Source organism: Moschus berezovskii, chromosome 5 (assembly GCF_049115385.1).
Source record: "Moschus berezovskii isolate FMDL1 chromosome 5, NW_MosBer_1.0, whole genome shotgun sequence".
Classification (NCBI taxonomy): domain Eukaryota; kingdom Metazoa; phylum Chordata; class Mammalia; order Artiodactyla; family Moschidae; genus Moschus; species Moschus berezovskii.
This window is the reverse complement of record NC_142464.1, coordinates 78,276,317-78,286,842: the sequence shown is the minus strand read 5'-3', so window position 1 is coordinate 78,286,842 and position 10,526 is coordinate 78,276,317. Positions and strand designations below refer to the sequence as shown.

The window sequence follows — 10,526 nt, the reverse complement described above, 5'->3', positions numbered from 1 at the left end:
CTGGAACCAAACTTCCAGCATAGGGTTACCAAGAGAAGATTGTACTTTAATAGTTCCCCACTGGCTGCTACTATTTAGAATACGGAAATAAGACTCACTCTAATATAGCCCATTCTTTTCTATATCCTAGCTCCTATTTCTTCATGGGCCTCTCTTTAAAGAAGACACTCAAGCCACAGTAAACCATTTGTAGCTCCAAAGACCATATCGTAAGGTTTCATAATTCTGTACCTTTGTTTATGCTTCACTCTTTGTTTGGGCTGCCAGGAATGCCCTTCCTCACCCTGTACACCTGGTTAACACCTGCTTTTCTTTGAAGATAACTAAAAACTTATGTCCTATATGAAACTTCTTCTGACCACTTCCCTTTTTCCTTTGCTTAGAATTTATTTTTCCCACTTTATAGCTCAAACTTTAAAAAAACAATTGCTTCTGTAATGTTTTATTGCATTTGCTTGCTTAACTTGTGTGTGTTAGGGAAATTAAGTCTTGTTCAGGCTTCAGAAAGTAGGATAACAGGCCTCTGACCAACTTTCAACCTGCCTGCACCCTGCCTGGACTATGAGCCTGCCTGCAAGCACACCAACTGTTACCAGCCAGTCAAGCAGCACCTTACATAAGAAAAGGAGTGGGTCTTAGAATTTCTTGAGCCCCTGGGGGCTTAACTAGCGCCCGCAACTGATGATGATACTAGTTTTCAGCCTGGGATTATAAATGGGAGCCTGCCTCTACCCCCCAAACTGCAGTCTGAAGTCTCACCCATGGAGTGGACTCACCGCCCAGGACCCTTTTCCCAAATGGGACTCCAGATTGCTGTTACTCAGGACTTCCCAGTGCTGTTCGAGTCGGGATGTAGGTTTTGACCCAACTCGGTGATATTTATGCCATTACTCTATTGTTTCTATTTCTTTTAAATGATTGTATATTGAAATTAAGTTAAATATTAACTCTTAAATATTAAAAATTGTTTATTTTGTTTAATAAGTGGTTTCTTTAGTTAATGAATCCTTTGCACCTAAAACGAAAGTAAAACTTTTGCCAAAACAGTGTGAGTCCTTTTACTTCAGGTTATTTTGAAGGCAGAGCTGTGGATCGCTTCTATCTATATTAAGTGCCCAACACAATGTATGGAATATTGTACATATACATTAAAAGTTGGTTGAATATATTATTTATTACACTGGTATGAATTCAACATTTATTCAACATTTATTTAATGCCTGTAATTTTCTAGTGCTGGGGAAGTAATCTATAAAACAACAAAACCTCACAGTATTTGGTTGTTTTTAATCTTCTCTGGCCGCTCTTTCTTTGGGCAAAGTGACTGTACATTTAAAGACATGTGTTCAGATCCATGGAAAACATATTTCAAATTAGGTTTTATCACTCCTCAGATTTCTCAAGGAGCAGCGAAGGATAATCCGAGCAGAGAGGGAGGGGAGGACAAAGTTCCTCAGCTGTTTCTTCAGCTCCTTCCCCCTTCCACGAACCTACCGTGGCACCCTGGAGGCTCGGAGCCCCGCCCACTTTGTCTCAGCCCTAAACAATTCTTCCGCGACGGATTTCCTCACTAGCCAATCAGGCTCCGTGGCGTCATTACCTTGCGCCACACTGGACAAGTCAGAGGCCGCCCCACGTGTACTGTGTTGACTGTCAATGTCGCTTGGAGCCTGGTTCCCGGAAGCTGTGGGTTCTGCGAGAAGTTCCTGCACTCGGTGCCCCGAGTCTGCGAATTCCCAACAATGAACACTCCAGGCGTGCTGTCCTTTACCCAGCAAGCCTGGGAGCAGGTGCTGGCCAAAGCGAAACGGGCCGTGGTCTACCTGGACGCCGCCTGCGCGGAGAGCCTTCACTGGGGCTGCGGGTCCTCGCGTCTGCTGGAGGCGGTGGGGAGCCCTGCGTGTTACCTGCGCGAGTTCGAGCCCGCCGCAGTTGGTGGCGGAGCCGAGCAGCCCAAGGCAGTGTTTGTGTTGAGCTCCCTGCTGAAAGGCCGGATCGTGGAGACCCTGCGGGACATCATCTGCCGAAGTCACTTCCAGTACTGTGTGGTGGTCACGGCTGTGAACCACGCAGTCCATCTTACGGCTAATCATGTGCCGGCGGCGGCAGCAGCCGAGTTGGAAGGGCAGCAGCCAGTGTTCGAGCAACTGGAGGAGAAGCTGTGTGAGTGGATGGGCAACATGAACTACACAGCTGAGGTGCTGCACATACCACTGTTACTCGCCCCTGTAGCTCCCCACCTTGCCCTGACTCCAGCTTTTGCTTCCCTTTTCCCACTGTTACCCCAGGATGTGCATATCCTCAACAGTGCCCGACCTGACAGAAGGAGGCTGGGAAGCCTGGCTGAGGTGGATGCCACTGCCCTGACCCCCGAGCTGCTGCTGCAGATTAGGTGCCTGGTGTCAGGGCTCAGTTCCCTGTGTGAGCATTTAGGGGTACGAGAGGAGTGCTTTGCTGTAGGTTCCCTCAGTCGGATCATCGCTGCAGATCTGGCCAATTTTGCTCCTGCCAAGAACAGGAGGAAGACTGCCACAGGCAGGGCATCAGTGGTCTTTGTGGACAGAACGCTGGATCTCACAGGTAAGTGGCAGTTGCTGTGGGGGGCTTCATAACCACTCACCAAAGTAATTCAACCTATAATTAATTTACCTCTTTCTGTCTGTCAGCCACTTCCCCGGTGGCTCGGACGGTAAAGAATCCGCCTTCAGTGCTGGAGACTCAAGAGATGTGGGTTTGATCTCTGAGTCAGGAAGATCCCCTGGAAAAGGAAATGGCTACCCACTCCAATATTCTTGTCTGGAGAATCCCTGGAGAGGAGCCTGGCAGGCTACAGTCCATGGGGTCCCAAAGAGTTAGATATGACTGAGGGACTGACATTTTGACTATGTGTCAGGTTAAGGAGACAAGAACTAAATAGACACAGTCCCTGATCACACAGTTTATGGTCTAGAGGGGGTTAGAGACAAACAAATAGCAATTAAAATCAACTTATTAAATGCTGCCATGGATAAATACATCCTTAAGGTGTACTATCCTTTTAAACAAAAACATCTGCATCTAGCCCAAAGATTGAAAAACTGGACTTCTGCTGACATGGAGGAGAACTGTCCACCTGGGAACCTTTAGAAATGTGCATATATGAGTGTTCACAGCAGTCCTTCATTAGAAGGCTCTAAGTTGTTGGAGAACTATTACCAGATGACCAAGTTGAAGGAAGCTGTACAACAGAACACAAAAATATTACAGAAACTTGACTTTCAAATCTCTTTACGTGAGTGTTAGTGAGGCTGAACTTAAATTACACCAGAAAATGAGGCTAAATAGATTTGTAGAAAATATTTTCAAGTGTTCATTGATTTATTCTTAATTCTTATTCTATTGAAGATTGGGTAGTCCCAAATTGTAATAATATTTATACACATAAGTAACAAATGGTACCCTTAATATATTGTTTAGTTCCCAAGTCGTGTCCAACTCTTCTCCGACCCCATGGACTGAAGGCTGCCAGGTTCCTCTGTCCATGGAATTTCCCAGGCAGGAATACTGGAGTGGTTTGCCATTTCCTTCTCCAGGGGATCTTCCTGACCCAGGGTTTGAACTTGAGTCTCCAGCTTGGCAGGCAGATTATTTACCACTGAGCCACCTGGGAAGCCCACCGTTAAAAAGGTGAAGGAAAAACACTTTCTCATATTTGATATGCGCATTACTTTTTTAAAGTGTTCTTTTAGAAATAATTTTTAATTTATTTTTATTATTTACTGGCTGTCCTGGGTCTTTGTTACTGTGTGGGCTTCTCTCTAGCTGTGGAGAGCGGGGTCTGCTCTCTAGTTGCAGTCCTCAGGCTTCTCATTGTGGTGGCTTCTCTTGTTTCACAGCATGAGCCACAGGACTTGCAGGCTTCAGTGGTTGTGGCACGTGGACTCAGTATTTGGTGGTTCCCTGGCTGTAAAACACAAGCTTAATAGTTGTGGCTTATGGACTTAGTTGCTCTGTGGCACGTGGGATCTTCCCAGATTAGGGATTGAATCTACTGCATTGGCAGGTGGATTCTTTACCACTTAGCCACAAGAGAAGCCCTTTGTATTTATTTTCAAAGGTCAATTTTATTGTTCTCTAATTAGGTAAGTGTATGGTTGCTGGTAGTACAGACTGGCCATACCCAAGTTCAGGGATAATGATCAGGTAACTGATTTTGGTAAGCATTCCCTTCAGTAGGTTAACAAAAATGTTGAATGAAGTAAAATAAAAAAACCCCACAATAGATGTTTTGGAGTTTTTGATTATAAGATTCATCTTCAGATCATAAAATAGATAGTAGGCTAAATGGTAACAGTGAGATGTAAGTTTAATTATGTGACTTAAAAAACCAGGTGTCAGCCTGTGGGTGTGATTTAAATAAAAGTAATATTTAAAAGATATTGATGCTTTTGAACTGTGGTGCTGGAGAAGACTCTTGAGAGTCCCTTGGTCTGCAAGGAGATCCAACCAGTCCATTCTAAAGGATATTGATCCTGGGTGTTCATTGGAAGGACTGATGCTAAAGCTGAAACTCCAATACTTTGGCCACCTCATGCGAAGAGTTGACTCACTGGAAAAGACTCTGATGCTAGGAAGGACTGGGGACAACAGAGGATGAGATGGCTGGATGGCATCACCGACTCGATGGACATGAGTTTGAGTGAACTCTGGGAGTTGGTGATGGATAGGGAGGCCTGGCGTGCTGTGATTCATGGGGTCGCAAAGAGTCGGTCACGACTGAGCGACTGAACTGAACTGAACTGAATATTAAAAAGCAGAACTATTACTTGCCAACCAAGGTCCGTCTAGTCAAGGCTATGGTTTTTCCAGTGGTCATGTATGGATGTGAGATTTGGACTGTGAAGAAAGCTGCATGGCAAAGAATTGATGCTTTTGAACTGTGGTGTTGGAGAAGACTCTTGAGAGTCCCTTGGACTGCAAGGAGATCCAACCAGTCCATCCTGAAGGAGATCAGTCCTGGGTGTTCATTGGAAGCACTGGCGCTGAAGCTGAAGCTTCAATACTTTGGCCACCTCATGGAAAGAGTTGACTCATTGGAAAAGATCCTGATGCTGGGAGAGATTGGGGGCAGGAGGAGAAGGGGATGACAGAGGATGAGACGGCTGGATGGCATCACCAACTCGATGGACATGAGTTTGAGTGGACTCCGGGAGTTGGTGATGGACAGGGAGGCCTGGTGTGCTGTGATTCATGGGGTGGCAAAGAGTTGGACATGACTGAGCAACTGAACTGAACTGAACTGAATAATTAAAACACCCTTGAATTCTTAGAGGATTAAAAACACCTGAGGAGTATATGCTTGTTGGGTTTTTGAGTCATGTTGTATACTGCTTATGCTTCTTTTTCCCCAAACTGTGACATTTCAAATGTTCAGTTCAGTCACTCAGTTGTGTCTGACTCTTTGCAACCCCATGGACTGCAGCACGCCAGGCTTCCCTGTCTGACACCAATTCCCAGAGCTTGCTCAAACTCATGTCCCGTTGAGTCAGTGATGCCATCCCACCATCTCATCTTCTGTCGTCCCCTTCTCCTCCTGCCCTCAATCTTTCCCAGCATCAGGGTCTTTTCCAGTGAGTCAGTTCTTCACATCAGGTGGCCAAAGTATTGGAGTTTCAGCTTCAACATCAGTCCTTCCAATGAATATTCAGGACTGATTTCCTTTAGGATTGACTGGTTTAATCTTACAATCCAAGGGACTCTCAACAGTCTTCTTCAACACCACAGTTCAAAAGCATCAGTTCTTCAGTGCTCAGCTTTCTTTATAGTCCAACTCCCACATCCATACATGACTACTGGAAAAACCATAGCTTTGACTAGACGGACCTTTGTTGGCAAAGTAATATCTCTGCTTTTTAATATGCTGTCTAGGTTGGTCATAGCTTTTCTTCCAAGGAGCAAGCGTCTTTTAATTTCATTGCTGCAATAACCATCTGTAGTGATTTTGGAGCCCCCAAAATAAAGTCTGTCACTCTTTCCATTGTTCCCCATCTATTTGCCATGAAGTGATGGGACTGGATGCCATGATCTAGTTTTCTGAATGTTGAGCTTTAAGCCAACTTTTTCACTCTCCTCTTTCACTTTCATTAAGAGACTCTTCAGTTCCTCTTCACTTTCTGCCATAAGGGTGGTGTCATCTGCATATCTGAGATTGTTAATATTTCTCCCAGCAATCTTGATTACAGCTTGTGCTTCATCCAGCCCAACATTTCACGTGGGATGTACTCTGCATAAAAGTAAAATAGTCAGTGTGACAATATACAGCCTTGATATACTCCTTTGCTAGTTTGGAACCAGTCTATTGTTCCATGTCCAGTTCTAACTGTTGCTTCTTGACCTGCATACAGATTTCCCAGTAGGTGGTCAGGTGGTCTGGTATTCCCATCTCTTGAAGAATTTTCTACAGTTTGTTGTGACCCACACAGTGACATACTGTTTCATAAATCAAGGTCACTTCTCTCCCTGCCCTGCCCCAAGACTCCAGTTAGGCAAACTTTAATGTCCTGGCCATCTAGCATCATAGCAACTACTTCTTTATATAATATACATCTCTTCCTTATATACGACTTCTAAATCCAGAAAAAAAAAACAAGGGAAGCATAGCTTCTTCCCTCCGAAAGCTCCCAAAGCAAAGTTATTAGGAATGATTTAGAAAATAAGGGCGTGTAGGAAGGCCTAAATTGCCAAGCTTCCTGATCTCCCCATATTTACCCCTCAGATTTCTTGCTTTTATATCACTGAGAAAATATGAGCCATCAGGAAGCTTCTGTATCTTCCCATCGCCAAATCTACCAAACTTTCTACATCTATAGCCACGTATTTCTCTCTCCTTCCTTCATATTAAAATGAGATGTATTGTCTCTGCTACTATGTAGTGCGAAGTTTTCCTGCTTTGCAGACTAGATCTTTTCCTTTCTCACTCCTCTCATAGATTGACTTCTTTCAAAAATCCTCCCCCTTTCCTAGATCATCATTTTTAAAATATATATTTTCTACCAGATTTTTCCCATTAGCATGCACACAAATGGAACATCTCCTTTCTTAACCCCTCCGGCTCCTGCAACTTCAGATTCATTTTTGCTCTGTTTTACAGCAAACTTAAAAATTTGTCTATTCTTGCTATCTCTACAATCCTCTGCTTAGTTTTCCCTTGACTTCACTTCTTTTAGGCTTTATCCCGCCTTAATGCTCCTCAGAAATTTCCTCTGTCAAGATCACCAGTGGCCTCCACATTGCCAAATCCAATGTTCAATTATCAGGATTCATTTTAGTAAATCTCAAAGCATCATTTGTCACAGCAGAGTAGAGGATGCAAATAGTTTAAAAAATAATATGAATACAAATATTAAAGAAATATAGAAGATATACAGATAATGCAGTTTCTTGTGTAATCCCATCAGAACTTAAAACTGATGCCTTATTTGCTTGCTCACATCCTTCCATCAAATCTGGGTTCCTTAGCATTTTTTTCAAGATTACACATGACCTGCCTGTGTGTACTTCGCCCACCTCAACCCTAAATGATCTCCCGTCACACACAGCTTTCTTGGCACACTGACCACCTCTGTCTTCCTCAACATGCCAAGTGTGTCCCAGCCTTAGGGCCTTTGAAGTTCTTCTGCAGCTTAGCTTGGAATGTTCTTCCTTTAGGTGTCTGCATGGCTTTCTCGCTCACTTCCTTCTCAGACAGCCCTTCCCTGACCACTTCCTAGAGACGTTCTCTAAACGTTGGTTGTTTATTGCCTATCTCCTCACATTTGAATGGGAGCTCCTGAGAGGAGGGGCTCCATTTTGTGTAACTATTAATTAGAGTCCCTTGAAAATAGTAGGTACTCAGTAAGTATTTATTGAGGGACTGGATGAATGTACAGGTGAATTAAAGGTTGCTGTTATTTGGATATTCAGTGAGGTTAATATACTCATTTTTTTGGATAGAAAATACTTCTGAGATTCCTAAGTTTCATCATTAGTCATTCACAAATAAAGTGGAAGTATACCAGGGCACGCATTTTCTGAATATTCTAAAATTTGACAATTTGGGTCCATGATAGTATTTGAGAAAGGAAATAATTACTATTCATATTTATGTGATTAATAGATAAAAATCACTTCTATATTACCTTATTTGATCTTCCCAAAAAATTAGGTAAGTTATTTATCATTTCAGGGATAAGAAATTGAAGCTCTGAAGTTTCTCTTTACAGGAAAAAAGAAAAGCAGAAACATAAAGTAGTAGGCCAGATGTGACAGGATTGCTCCAATATTTTTATAAATGTCCGTGTTCAGCAACTTTTGTTTTCTGAGTTATCAGTGTTGTTAGTGTAAAGCCCTCATTTTCTTCTGTATTTGTTTAGGCTCCTTCTACCAGTAGGTGGGCTTCCAGGGTGTTCTTTAATTTGGTGAAGGTGCTCAGCAGGAAATTGGTGTGAGAGAAAACATTTTAGGTCCATAAGATCGTGTGAAAGACTAGTAGAGCATAACTTTAGAGACAAGCAAAACAGCAATTAAAATCAACTAATTAAATATTGTAACGGGTAAGTACATCCCTAATGTGCACTGTCCTGTTAAGCAAAGCAACTGCATCTAGCCAAAGATTGAAAAACTGGACTTACGCTGACATGGAGAACTGTCCACCTGGGAACCTTTTAGAAATGTGCAGATACCAGTATTCACAACAATCCTTCATAAAAAGGATTTAAGTTGTTGGAGAACTGTTAATAGATGACCAAATTGAGGGAAGCTGTACAACAAAACACGAAAATCACTGAAATACTACAGACAGTTGACTTTCAAGTTTGAAAGGGGCATCGTTCAAAGGGAGCAAATGGAAAAGTTTCTCTGGGTAGATGCAAGGCAACAAGCAGGTAAAAAGAGAAAGAAAAATCGATCTACTTTGTCCAAGGCTTATGAGGAACTGTGAAAGTATTATTTTCAATAGTATGCTGAGAGAAATATACAAGGTGATGACAGAGCAATGAGAGTGAACCTCCGGAAAGTTTCTAGAGATATTTCCCAAGTACATTTAAAATGATAAGGACTCTGTTTCCTTCCTGAAGAGTTCATTTGAAAAGCACCAGGTGGGGCTCAGCCAGGTAGTGTCTATGCATCGAGGAAAGCACTCCCAGGCCTGGGTAGGGGGAGCTCAAATTAGGTGAGATCTCCTGAGTGGGAGAGGTCACCTGCCTGGGGTAGTAGGTGACAGCAGCAATGCCCTGGTGGGAGATGGGGTCAAGGGAAGCCAGAATGGGTGGCATAACGGTGTCCCTGGGGCCCAGCATATTTACCTCTCTACTGGGGCGTGGAACCAAGTTTGAAACCTGTCGACTTTGGCATAGTGTAGCAAGAAAGTTTCACTGATCTACATCCCATTTTTAAATTATAACAATGCTCTCCTTCAGAAGGGATCAAATTATTGCTGGCTGATAGAGGGTAGATTTTGGAGGAGAGATTCTAGTTGGAACAAATTTGTTACTGTAGTCCTAATAACTTATAAAGTAAAGTCTTTTTAATGGATGCGTTTGCAGTAATTATCCAAACTATCTTCCAAATAATCAGTTTATTGGTTCATTTATGTCAGAGATGTTTCAAGATAGTGTTGCAATTTCATATTGATAATTCTTAGGACTGATTTTCAGCTGGTATACAGTTTTATTGTCAAACTTGTTTTTTAAAGACTGAAATACATCTGTGCATGTGTGTTCAGTCACTTCAGACTTTGCGAATTCATAGACTGTAGCCCGCCAGGCCCTTCTGTCCATAAGATTCTGCAGGCAAGAATACTGGAGCGGGTTGCCGTGCCCTCCTCCAGGGAATCTTCTCAGCCCAGGAATTGAACCCACGTCTCTTGCCTCTCCTGCAGTGGCAGGTGGATTCTTTACCACTGAACCACCTGGGAAACCCAAATATGTTTGCACTAGTAAGTAAAGAGAAATTCTCTACTTGGTGAGACCACAACTCACTTAATGCTGTTGCTTGGTAGAGGCAAGTGATAGGGCCGAAGAAAGTGGGGGTGCTGAGGGTACTGGGGCCGCAGAAGGAATTCATGCTGGTAGTGATGATTGAAGAGAAGCAACACATGGCCTTTGCTTTACCATGGCCCAAAACTGGCTGGGGTGGTATGGCAAGTGGAGTTGGTGGCATTACTTTTGGCCCAGATACTTTCTAACCTTGATCTAGGCTCTGACATCCAGGAACATACCCAATCACCATGCTTAGTTGTTTTTTTTTTAATTGATCTGTCCTGGCTGCAGCAAGCTTAGGAAGCTGGGGAGCTCATGACTTGTTACTAAGAGTTTGTTGTGGACTTCCCTATTCGTCCAGTTGCTGGGATTCTGAGTTCCTAGAGCAGGGTTTGATCTCTGGTCAGGGAAGTGGATCCCAAATGCCACCTGGGGCAGCCAAATAAATTAAAAAAAAAAAAATTACAAAAAAAAGAATTTGTTGTGACAAGAACTTTGATGTAGTTTCTTACATCAAATTGCAGCTTACTC

The 10,526-nt window shown here is 43.1% G+C and overlaps 1 protein-coding gene across 3 annotated transcripts in view; it reads left to right on the top strand.

Annotated features, from left to right (window-relative positions):
* Positions 1 to 1,619: 1,619 nt before the first annotated feature.
* The window catches only part of SCFD2 (sec1 family domain containing 2), a 416,000-nt gene continuing 407,093 nt past the window's right edge, over positions 1,620 to 10,526 (top strand). For all 3 annotated transcript variants that reach the window (XM_088836334.1, XM_055434867.2, XM_088836335.1), the window contains exon 1: positions 1,620 to 2,580. In XM_088836334.1, the coding sequence (XP_088692460.1) occupies positions 1,743 to 2,580 (838 nt within the window). In that variant the 5' untranslated portion in view covers positions 1,620 to 1,742. The remainder of the gene's footprint in view (positions 2,581 to 10,526) is intronic.